This window comes from Salmo trutta, chromosome 7 (assembly GCF_901001165.1).
Source record: "Salmo trutta chromosome 7, fSalTru1.1, whole genome shotgun sequence".
In the NCBI taxonomy this organism is placed as follows: domain Eukaryota; kingdom Metazoa; phylum Chordata; class Actinopteri; order Salmoniformes; family Salmonidae; genus Salmo; species Salmo trutta.
The window spans coordinates 31,336,186-31,348,750 of NC_042963.1; the positions used below are offsets into that span (position 1 = coordinate 31,336,186).

Genomic DNA, 12,565 nt, shown 5'->3' on the forward strand with positions numbered 1-12,565 from the left:
GGTCTGTAATGACGCCTCCAGCACTGAGATGTAGTGGCTTAGACCGCTGGGCCACTCGGGAGCCCAATCCGGATTATAGATTGGTCCCCAGATTAAAAAGAAGTGGATAGGTGTAAGAAATATTATGATGGCATTCCTTTCAAACCTGTGGATTAGGGTAGGAATGCGTTGTAGGAAGTAGATTTAGGGCAAATAGCTCAGAATATAACTAGAACCGTCACTGACAGGCAGAACTAGCCGATTGGTGAAAACATCCAACTAATCTTTACAGATGTATAGTATTAAATATTTCTAAAATCGTTTTAAAAAATAGTATATTGTCAGGAATTAATTATTGGAACTACATTTTACAATAAGACCAACTTCATAAAAATGTATACCCCCATAGATACAAATTTAACACGGTTCAAAATATAGGATGACGTTACATTCAAGTAAACATGTTTGAGGACCTTGAAAAACAAAACAAGATGGCGGATTTTCTGAAAAAGGGTTCGGAGCTGCAAACCATAGCTAAATCAGTTAAAAATAAATCTACAAATAAATAAATACTGTAATTAGTTAGGTTGGCAAACGAATCACCGTCAGACATTTAAATAGTATTTGTTTGTTTTGAATAATTTTGTACTTTCTCCTGTTGCTGTATAACGACCGTATTGGTAACTTTAGAAAGGTAAGAGCGCTATGCTAGGCTAATCAACTTGGCTCGCTAGCATTAGCTAACCATTAAATCACCAAAATGCACCGAACTGTATAAAAATTGTTTGAATAACACATATCGCAGAATCTGCTGCATATGTTGTTTTTGGTTCTGATATGTAATTCGCTTGCAAACTATCGGGTAAAATCTCAGACCGGGTAGATAACTTAGACTGGAACGGTCTAGTAGCTAGCTATGCTAACTAGCATGCATGCCAGCAAGTTGTTATTACATTTCGATGACTACCGTTCGCTCTCTTTGAGTTTTAAAGAAGCCTAACGTAGTTTTATAGGCTGTTGACACTATGTAATCAATCAATTGGCTAATTGTTTGGATTCAAATACCAGGCTTGAGCTTCTTGTCATCTCATTTTATCTTATCTCCTGGACCGAAGACTGGTTCAAAGATTAAGAAATGGCAGCAATTTTCCTCCACAACACACAAGGAGTTTTGAACTGATGAGAACAACCCTGCACTGTAAAAAAAAAGAATGCTGTTGTTTTTACAGTAACTTAATGGCAGACAGTCACCTGTAAGTTACTGTAACCATATAGTACAGTATGTTACCCTAAATTCCAAAGAAACTTTGGTTTAACAGTACAGTATATTCCAAATAAACGTTGGTTTAACAGTACAGCACTGTTAAACCAACGTTTCTTTGGAATTTACGGTAACATACTGTACTTTTTAACATTAACTTACAGGTAACTGGCTACCAGTAAGTTGCCATTAAAAAAACAGTATTTTTTTACAGTGTGTGGAAGGAGCTCAGTCTATGGAAAACATGCAGACGAGGTGGTAGGAAAATGATCAGCAAATTGAACTGCGAGCAGTACAACATGGACACCGGGGTCCAAGATCACTTGCCAGTTCTGCAGGCAGACCCTCGGGCAATTGACGTGACCCACTCCAAGCCAATCCTGTTTAGAATTTACATGCTCCCTCTCGGCCAAATCGTCAGAGATTATAACATCAACTTCCACGCTTTCGATAACCAGGTTTACATTAACACCAAACCGGACAACTTCTCTGCCTAAGCAAAACTCAGCAGCTGCCTAGAGGACATCAGGGCATGGATGAAAGATAACTTTCTCCAATTGAACAGTAGCAAGACTGAGGCTTTGCTTATTGGGACATCCAAACAGTTTACCAGTACTGCAAACATCTGCCCTACAATCACTGGCCAGGCCATCCACGTGTCCTCTGTCATCTCCAACCTAGGAGTCAAGTTTGATCCTTCTCTGTCCTTCGATGCCCACATTAAACAAATATGTAAAACACTATTTTTCCATTTTACACTGAACACAAATATAAATGCAACATTTTCTAAGATTTTACTGAGTTACAGTCCATATTAAGAAATCAGTCAATTGTAATAAATAAATTAGGCCCTAATCTATGGATTTCACATGACTGCATCTGTTGGTCACATATACCTTAAAAAAGGTAGGGGTGTGGATCAGAAAACCAGTCAGTATCTGGTGTGACCACCATTTGTATCATGCTGCGTGACACATCTTCACATAGAGATGATCAGGCTGTTGATTGTGGCCTGTGGAAAGTTGTCCCACTCCTCTTCAGTGGCTGTGCAAAGGTGCTGGATATTGGCTGGAACTGGAACATGCTGTTTTACACATCGATCCAAAGCATCTCAAACATGCTCAATGAGTGACATGTCAGGTGAGTATGCAGGCCATGGAAGAACTGGGACGTTTTCAGCTTCCAGGAATTGTGTACAGATCTTTGCGACATGGGGCTGTACATGAATGGCACGACAATAGGCCTCAGGATCTCGTCACGGTATCTCTGCATTCAAATTGTCATTGATAAAATGCAATTGTGTTTGTTGTCTGTAGCTTATGCCTGCCTATACCATAACCCCACCGCCACCATGGGGCACTCTGTTCACCATGTTGACATCAGTAAACCGCTCGTCTCCACGATGCCATACGTCTGCCATCTGCCCGGTACAGTTGAAACTGGGATTCATCCGTGAAGAGTACACTTCTCCAGCGTGCCAGTGGCCATCGTTGGTGAGCATTTGCCCTCAGAAGTTGGTGACGCTGAACTGCAATTAGGTCAAGACCCTGGTGAGGACGACGAGCACGCAGATGAGCTTCCCTGAGATGGTTTGTGCAGAAATTCTTTGGTTGTGCAAACCCCCGGTTTTATCAGCTATCTTGGTGGCTGGTCTCAGACGATCCTGCAAGTGAAGAAGCCGGATGTGGAGGTCCTGGGCTGGCATGGTTACACGTGGTCTGTGGTTGTGAGGCCGGTTGGGCTTGCTGCCAAATTTTATAAAGCGACGTTGGTAGAGAAATGAACATTCAATTCTCTGGAAACAGCTCTGGCTGACATTCCTGCAGTCAGCATGCCAATTGCACGCTCCCTCAACTTGAGACATCTGTGGCATTGTGTTGTGTGACAAAACAGCACATTTTAAAGTGGCCTTTTATTGCCCCCAGCACAAGGTGCACCTGTGTATTGATCATGCTGTTTAATCAGCTTCTTGATATGCCACACCTGTCAGGTGGATGGATTATCTTGAGAAAGGAGAAACGCTCACTAACAGGAATGTAAACAAAATCTCTCAAAATATTTGAGAAATACGCTTTTTGTGCGTATGGAACATTTCTGCAATCTTTTATTTCAGCTCATGAAACATGAGACCAAGATTTTACATGTTGCATTTATATTTTTGTTCAGTGTAAATGCCTTCATGCCTTCATCTTCTCTCGGATCGACTACGGCAATGTGTTGTTTGGGAGCCTCCCAGCTAAATCACTACAGAGGCTCCAACTAATCCAGAACAGTGCTGCCAGGGACTGACCAGGACCAAGAAGTCAGATCCCATCACCCCGATCCTGGCCCAACTCCACTGGCTACCGGCCAACTACAGGATTGACTTCAAAATCCTCATCCTTGGATTTAAAGCCTTGAATGGATTGAGGTGCACCTACATCAGTGACCTTATCTCAATCAGCGAACCACCTCACACTCTCCGCTTCAGTAACTCCCTGCTGCATCAAGTCTCCAAGACACGACCGAGCCTTCTGCTCCCTTGCCCCTTGCCTATGGAATGCTTTCCCTGACCATCTGAGAGCTGCTCCGTCACGCTGAACTTTTAAAACGGGCCTTAAAACCCACTACTACAGGCTTTCATAGTCCGAGACCCAATGTAAAATGTATTTAGCACCTAGCCCACTATTGATATTTTACCTCCATTGATTCTAAATGTATGTTATTTTTATTTTATATGTTTTACTTTTTTCTTCAGTAGAGCTTTGAGATAACTCTACTGAAATGCAGTTTTACAAATGAAATGTATTATTATTATGTCAAGTTGAAAACACATGCATGCAAAGCTTTTACCCATTCTGACAGAATGAGGGAACATCCGCTGACTGGCAGCTAGTATATTTGTGCTGCCTTCAATGAGAGGTGAAATGTGTGTTTTAATGACATTACAGTAGAGTGGCAAAGCTGGTGGTCAGTCATCTGATCTGTAATATCTTTATCTCTAATCATGAGTTTTTATGTTTTTATTTATGCAATCTTGCATTCACCATCCATTCATGAATTTACAGTAGCCTAACCTTAGATACAGTGACAGCCTGGGATGTAGCCTGGATTCAGAGGCATGCTTTGTGTTCAAAACAAGATGAGTCGTTTTTAAATGAATCAGAATAATGTTTGTTTTCTAAGATGCAGCTGGAAGTGAGTTATAACATGGCCATTAGAACCCAAAACAAGATGAGTCGTTTTAAATGAATCAGAATGTTTGTTTTCTAAGATGCAGCTGGAAGTGAGTTATAACATGGCCATTAGAACCCAAAACAAGGGGGGAAAAAATTATTTCAGCTTGACGTCCCTCCTCATTCACCTCCCAACTATCCCTCTGTCCCACAGCCACCATGGCGGAGGAGCGGAGGCCGAAGCAGTGCACTGTGGTTTTGCCCACTGAGTCCATGAAGGCCATGGCAGAGTCCATAGGAGTGGGGCAGCTACAGGAGGAGAGCTGTGCTGCCCTGAGCGAGGAGGTCAGCTACAGAATAAAGGAAATCGCCCAGGTAAGAACAGGGCCGTGTTCAGTAGGGCATACCGTAGTAAAATGATTTGTGGAAAATGAGAATCTGTTCTTATTGGATGACTCACTCTGACATGTTGCACCTCAGTTCATATCAATACCAATGAACACAGGGTAATTATGTTATGTTATGAAATGTGATCCTTTGCTCATATTTTCTGTTTTCCCCCTCCCTTTGTCTTCCAGGACGCGTTGAAGTTTATGCACCACGGAAAGAGACGTAAACTGACAACCAGCGACATAGATCATGCTCTTAAACTGAAGAATGTAGAGGTGAGGGGGACTACTACGCAATCATGGAGAAATGGTTCTTTCTTTGGAGAACTTTTCACAGGACCTCAATTAAATATATAGGCTATATTGAAAGCAACATTTTAGATGTTATTTACATAAACAGACTTGGTTGAAAATGTCCATAGAGCAATTACTAAGCTATCATCAGATAAATGATTAAAGCCACTGTACAAATTCAACCAAACCTGTTTTGGGTTGCTAGTGTTACAGAATGTATTGATATCAGTCAATTGGTGGTATAGTTATTGATGGAAGTCACTACACATGACTTGCACATTTCAACTCACTGCACATATACATGCACCATTTCAGTTTCAGTCTGTATCTATGCAACCATCCCAGTGCTCTCCTCCACAGCCTCTGTATGGGTTCCAGTCGCAGGAGTTCATCCCGTTCCGCTTTGCCAGCGGAGGAGGGAGAGAGCTTCACTTCTACGAGGAGAAGGAGGTGGACCTTAGTGACATCATCAACACACCCCTCCCTAGAGTCCCACTTGACGTTTCACTCAAAGGTATAGTTCTATTTTGTTTTGTAAAAATGTTGTATTGATTTTACAAAAACGTATATCTCCACACAGAATGATACTGACGCATTCAAACATTTCAAAGGTATAGGCCTACTTGTATTGATGTTGATTGTATTTTATTAGATCCACTTCCAATGGTGTAGATTATGTCCTGTGTTATCCATATGTCATATGATGGTATTATCTTTAAACAAGTGTTTGGGTTTGTTGATTATACAAGCTCTTGTTGTAGCTCCTCTCTTGTTTTCTGTTCCTCAGCTCATTGGTTAAGTATTGAAGGTGTCCAGCCTGCTATACCAGAAAACCCACCCCCAGGTGAGATGTCTGTGTCTGTCTGTGTTTGTCTGTTTCCATCCTTCTCTATCATCTACTTGAGTAAAGCAGCATTCTTCTCTAATCGACCACATTTGCTTCATGTGTATATTTTCACTGTGTATATACCATCTCACCTCTTTCCCCTTCTCTTTCCCTCAGCCCCCAAAGAGCAGCAGAAGGCTGAGTCTACAGAGCCCCTCAAGGTGGTCAAGCCTGGTCAGGAGGAGGAGGGCTCCATCCAGAAGGGCCAGGGAGCTACATCTGCAGAGGCTAAAGGTCAGGAGCTTCTGATGTGTCTGTACGCCATCTTAAAATTGTATGTGAACAAGTATACCCTTTTCACACATAACGTGTCAAACCGAACTATACTATGTTGGCTCTGATATTTTCTTTTCACATTGTCCTTTCCAGCACGGTTCAAGCCACTGTGGTAGATGTGTAACTAAGCCAGTGAAGTGCAGCTTGGCTCAGCACGGTAGTGTGAAAAGGATACTAGAAAAGCTATTCTTATTTAATCAATGTTTGTGGTCCCTGTGTCCCTCTGGTTTGGTCCCTCCCAGGTAAGAAGGAGGGTCTGATGAGGATGAAGCCCCGCAGTACTCACGAGCTCTCAGTGGAACAGCAGCTCTACTACAAGGAGATCACAGAGGCCTGCGTTGGGTCCTGTGAGGCCAAGAGAGCTGTGAGTCAACCGTTTGTGTGCACACGTGCGAGAGTTTTGTGTCTGAGTCAACCAGGTTTTTGGCTAAAATGTCCTGGTACTGGGTAATGTTCATGATGCTGTTGACCTTAACAAGAGCCCAGGACCAGTGGAAACAAAATAGCCCCATAACATCAAAGATCCACCACCATATTTTACAGTAGGTATGGGGTTCTTTTCAGCTTATCACATCCTTCTCTCAAAACCATCACTGGTGTGCGTGACCAATTGAGCTATATTTTAATGTCATCCAACAAATGTAAATGCCTGCATTTTGCTAAACGGCATTGGCACTTAGATTGGAACCGGTGCTATGGTCAGATGACATTAAAATAGAGCTCTTTGTCCAAGTACACCGGAGGGTTTGGCGTCGAAACAAGAATGTGATTTTGCAATAGCCATCTCCAGACTTGAACCCCATTGAAAAGCTGTGGTTTGAATTAAAGAGAGCAGTCCACAGATTCTGTATGGAGGGATTAAGTTCTGTAATCTCATAAAACATGATAGAAACAGGCATAGTGCCTTTATCCTCCTAAGGGGAGGGGGTATTGAAAACGGTGCCATCATTTTGACCCCTATCTTCTTCAGAGAAAATAAGTTTTACCTGTTAAACAAAATATCTTTCTTTGAGCAATTGTTTTAATCTAAAATAAGAAATAATTTTCCTTGAATTTTTTTGCATACAATATAGCTAATTATTAATATTATTTATTTTATACAGTATTTTTTGCAAATTTTTATCAAGGGTGCCAATCATTTCGGTCAGGACTGTATGTATGCATTTATGTATGTATTTATGTGTGTATGGGTTTGTTATTGTTGCCACGTTATAATGCCATCTCTCTGACCCAGTATGTCTCTCTTGTCTTCTTCAGGAGGCTCTACAGAGTATTGCTACAGACCCTGGGCTCTACCAGATGCTCCCCAGGTTCAGCACTTTTATCTCTGAGGGGGTGAGCTGCTCTTCCTTCCTGTCAATCTCTATTCTGCCGGCCTGCAATCTACCCTCCAAGATAGTGTGTGCCATCAGCAGAAACCTATTTCTCAATTGTCGAAACGAATCTTCCCTTTCTTCATCCTGATCTTATTCACTGCACTGATCTGAAAGAACTGACCAGGTGAAAGCTAGCCTAATGATGAGCTTAAACTATATTGTTTTCGCCTGTCAAATCATTTCTAATCAGTGCAGGTGAAGGAAAGGAGATGAGGAGAAGACATATTTTCAAGTTATTTAGATAGAGCCAAAGTGTTTCAGTGCAGTAAAGATCATGACCCTGTGACCTTTAGCTTGTTCTTCTCTCTTACGTCCTCCTCTCCTCCTGTAGGTCCGTGTGAACGTGGTGCAGAACAACCTGGCCCTGCTCATCTACCTGATGAGGATGGTCAAGGCCCTCATGGACAACCCCACCCTCTACCTAGAGAAATATGTATGAGTTCTAACACAACTAAATATCATACACAGTAAACTGAAAACTAAAGCAAAACACATGACACAGGTCAATATTACACACAGTGAACTGAAAACTAAAGCAAAACACATGACACAGGTCAATATTACACACAGTGAACTGAAAACTAAAGCAAAACACATGACACAGGTCAATATTACACACAGTGAACTGAAAACTAAAGCAAAACACATGACACAGGTCAATATTACACACAGTGAACTGAAAACTAAAGCAAAACACATGACACAGGTCAATATTACACACAGTAAACTAAAGCAAAACATGACACAGGTCAATATTACACACAGCAAACTGAAAAATAAAGCATGACACAGGTCAATATTACACACAGTAAACTAAAACTAAAGCAAAACACATGACACAGGTCAATATTACACACAGTAAACTGAAAACTAAAGCAAAACACATGACACAGGTCAATATTACACACAGGGAACTGAAAACCAAAGCAAACCACATGACACAGGTCAATATTACACACAGTGAACTGAACTAAAGCAAAACACATGACACAGGTCAATATTACATACTGAAAACTAAAGCAAAACACATGACGCAGGTCAATATTACATACAGTAAACTAAAGCAAAACACATGACACAGGTCAATATTACATACAGTAAACTAAAGCAAAACACATGACACAGGTCAATATTACACATAGTAAACTGAAAACTAAATGGTAATATAATTCTAATAACCTTTATTTCTGGAGCATTTTGATACAGACAGACCTCAACTCAGTGCTGATCATAACACCTGCCATTTTATGTGTCCCTCTCTTGGTTCCCTGGTCGTGGTCTAGCTGCATGAGTTGATCCCAGCGGTGGTGACGTGTATAGTGAGTAAGCAGCTGTGTTTGCGGCCTGACGTGGACAACCACTGGGCTCTGAGGGACTTCGCTGCCCGTCTGATGGCCCAGAGCTGTAAGACCTTCAGCACCACCACCAACAACATCCAGTCACGCATCACCAAGACCTTCACCAAGGTATGATGCATCTGATTCATCAACTTTTACTTGGAAGGAAGTGTATGTGTTTAGTTGAAATAAATAACATATAATACTGGGATTGAGACAGTAAGCGTTATTATGAGCCATGAACATCTCCTTCCCTTCATCTTTCTCTCAGAGCTGGTTGGATGAGAAGACCCAGTGGACGACACGGTATGGCTGCATCGCTGGACTGTCTGAACTAGGACCTGATGTGAGTACTACCATTTGAAGAAATATTCTCACCCTGTTCTGAGCTGTGGTATAATAGTGTACTCTCATCTCTTTCTCCCCCCCCCTCCAGGTGATCAAGACGTTGATCCTGCCCAGGCTCACTATAGAAGGAGCTCGTATCAAAGCTGTGTCTGAGGGACCCGTGGTCTCCAACATCGATAAGATAGGAGCAGACCACGTCCAAAGCCTTTTACTGGTGAGGAGCCAAACACAAACTGTTATTGTTCTACTTATTATTGTTGACTAAAATGTTAATATTCCATTGAAGATGCATCTTTATGATAAAACATGTTTGTTTTATTATTCTATTGTTAAAACAAATAGGACCACAGGCAACATATTATATTGACCGCTACATACATATAGGGCTGGTTTCCCAGACACAGATTAAGCCTAGTTCTGGACTAAAAAGCTCCACTGAACATGCTTTTTAGTCCAAGACTGGCTACACATACCCACCTGGAAGAGAGACATCGATCCTTGATTAATATCCTCTTTTCTCTCAGAAACACTGTGCCAGCGTTATTGCCAAGACTCGTCCCCTGCCTGACAACATGGAGCAGTACCGGGCAGACTACGGTTACCTGGGGCCCATGCTCTGTTCCCACGTGGTTAAGGCCCGGGCCCAGGCAGCACTACAGGCCCAGCAAGTCAACAGAACTACACTCACCATCACACAGGTAGGACACCTAGATGTGTAAAACGATGTATATGAACTGCCTAAGGTTGGAGTCAATTCCATTTCAATTCAGTTCAATTTATATTCCAATTCAAATTTTCCTCATTGAAAAATGATTTAAATTTCTGTTTACTTCCAGAACTGAAATGAAATTGACCTCAACGCTGATATGAACTGACAATATCAGCAACTGTAATGATCCAACGTAACGTTACAAAACCCTATCTGAAGTCCTACTGTATCTGTCTGTCTGTGTTGCAGCCTCGGCCCACCCTAACGGTGTCTCAGAGCGGGATAGGAGGGTCGGGGGGGTCCCGTTCCCCCAGCATCATCAAGGTTCCCAGCTCCCTCACCCTCATGTCCACCCGACCAGGCACCCCAACACAGCCATCGCCCCCTGCAACCAAGTACATCGTCATGGCAACCAGTGCAGGGGCATCTTCCACCCAGCAGGTACTGGACTTGTTGTTGTTTTTTTATCTTGATTTGCAATTATATGAAATAGTAACAAAAACAAATGTATTTAAACTCAGAAATTGTATTCACTCTGTCCTCCTAGATTCACTTGGAAGGTGTGGTCGTAAATAAACATTTAATATACAGTCATTGATATCCTATACATTCCCTTTTTTATAGACCTTCAAGTTTCTCTGATAAAAGCTTCCATGAAAAGTGATTATCTAGATGCCCTAGTTAAGTGTTGTGATGTGTAATGTAATATTCCCCTCTCCTCCAGGTGATCACCCTGAGTTCCTCCTCGGGATCCTCGGTGACCAGCACGGTTGCCAGCGCTACCTCCACCCTGCAGCCTCTGGTCAAGCTGGAGTCCAGAGGGGCTGGCGGCCTGGGGGGGTCGCGACCCCTCCAGAAGTACATTGTGGTGTCTCTCCCTACGTCCGCCTCTTCCTCCCTGGAGAGTAAGAGTGGCATGCTCCCTCCCTCCTCTTCCTCCACCTCTCCCATCTCGCTGGAGGCCGGGATGAAGATGGATCGCTCAGACTCTCCCGGGGCCAGCACACAGTCCCCGCACTAAGATACTGGCTGCATCCCAAATGGCACCCTACTCCCTATATAGTGCACTACTTTTGACCAGGGCTCATAGGGCTCTGTTCAAAAGTAGTCCAGGATCCAAAGGGCTCTTGTCAAAAGGAGTGCACTATATGAGGAATAGGGTGCCATTTGCGACGCAGACTGGCTTGTAATTGGCTTAGGGTGGTCAGACAGCCCTCTGATTGGCTGTTGATGGTGATATTGAGAGATACCTCTACCTCTCCGATAGGACAGAGATTAGGTGCCTGAAGAGGGAGGAAGGGATTACTTTTGGAAGCAGGGGTGGAAACTAGCTACTTCTGAGTCTAGAGTAGCAGAAGAATTGTCAGAAAATGGGGATATTATGCGAAAATGATTGATAGAGACCAGATGGGATGGAGGGAGGAGTGGATGGATGGGTGCATGCAGTAAAGTGCACAAATCGCATCTCTTTTCTTATTGTACATACATTCACACTTGTCTAGAAGCTGTGTGGGCATTTATAATGGTTCAACCAACATTCTAATTGATTTCATGTTCCTTTTTTACACTATAATAAACCTGATTTTGTAATGATTTTATGGCGATTGCTTCGTATTTTAATTAGTGGAGGTAGCCTGGGTGTCAGTCAGTTTCTGCTCTCTTGTCAATTCCTTATGGATTTTTCTTCCAGACTTGACATGTTTGGCTTTACAATGACAGCAATGGAGTTGGCATGAGAGCAAACAGATCTGGGACTAAGCTAGAGTGCAGGAGGATGATTGACAATATGGTTAACAGCTGACAATAGAAATAAAACTCAGTAGTCTAAAGACCTACATTCCTTACATAAACATCCTTACATTCTTAGGAAGCAATGCAGGTTGTTGTTGCTGACACTTAACATTGAAGAGGTGGGAAAGGAATTGTGACAAACGTGCCATATACAGTGACTTCTGTAAATATTGGGACTTTGAAGTGTTTTTTCTTTTGACTCATTACTCAAAGTTTGGATTAGAACTCAAATAATGACTGAGGTTAACGTGCAGACTGTCAGCTTTCATTTGAGGGTATTTTCATCCATATCTGGTGAACCGTTTAGTAGTTACAGCACTTTTGTACATAGCCCCTCCCATTCTAGGGGGGACAAAAGTATTGGGACAAATTCACTTATGTGTATTAAAGTAGTGAAATATATTTGGTCCCATATACATCAAGCTTGTGACTACACATTTGTTGGATGCATTTGCTCTTTGTTTTGCTTGTGTTTCAGATTATTTTGTGCCCAATAGAAATGAATGGTAAATAATGTATTGTGTCATTTTAGAGTCACTTTTATTGTAAATAAGAATAGAATATGTTTCTAAACACTTCTACATTAATGTGGAGGCTACCGTGATTACAGATAATCCCGTTTCCCAAATAAAGAGCTGTGCCTGCCTTAGCTCTGGTCCTTGGCCCGTTTCCCAAATAAAGAGCTGTGCCTGCCTTAGCTCTGGTCCTGGGCCCGTTTCCCAAATAAAGAGCTGTGCCTGCCTTAGCTCTGGTCCTTGGCCTGT

General features: G+C 42.3%; 1 protein-coding gene across 1 annotated transcript; it reads left to right on the forward strand.

Moving 5' to 3' along the window:
- The first annotated feature begins 467 nt into the window (after positions 1–467).
- Positions 468–11,603, forward strand: taf6 (TAF6 RNA polymerase II, TATA box binding protein (TBP)-associated factor). Its single transcript, XM_029758572.1, has 15 exons — positions 468–673; positions 4,610–4,770; positions 4,974–5,060; positions 5,439–5,592; positions 5,866–5,922; positions 6,082–6,198; positions 6,483–6,604; positions 7,498–7,575; positions 7,948–8,049; positions 8,900–9,082; positions 9,225–9,299; positions 9,390–9,515; positions 9,826–9,999; positions 10,260–10,451; positions 10,735–11,603. Exons 2-15 carry the CDS (start codon positions 4,615–4,617, stop codon positions 11,029–11,031), a joined length of 1,920 nt encoding a protein of 639 aa, XP_029614432.1. The 5' UTR covers positions 468–673; positions 4,610–4,614; the 3' UTR covers positions 11,032–11,603.
- The last annotated feature ends 962 nt before the right edge of the window (positions 11,604–12,565 follow it).

Excerpts from the sequence above, each read along its gene's own strand:
- taf6 (XM_029758572.1), top strand. The coding sequence starts at position 4,615 with ATGGCGGAGGAGCGGAGGCCGAAGCAGTGCACTGTGGTTTTGCCCACT. Across the intron at positions 6,199-6,482 it reads TACATCTGCAGAGGCTAAAG|GTAAGAAGGAGGGTCTGATG; the intron begins GTCAGGAGCTTC and ends GGTCCCTCCCAG. Across the intron at positions 10,000-10,259 it reads CTACACTCACCATCACACAG|CCTCGGCCCACCCTAACGGT; the intron begins GTAGGACACCTA and ends TCTGTGTTGCAG.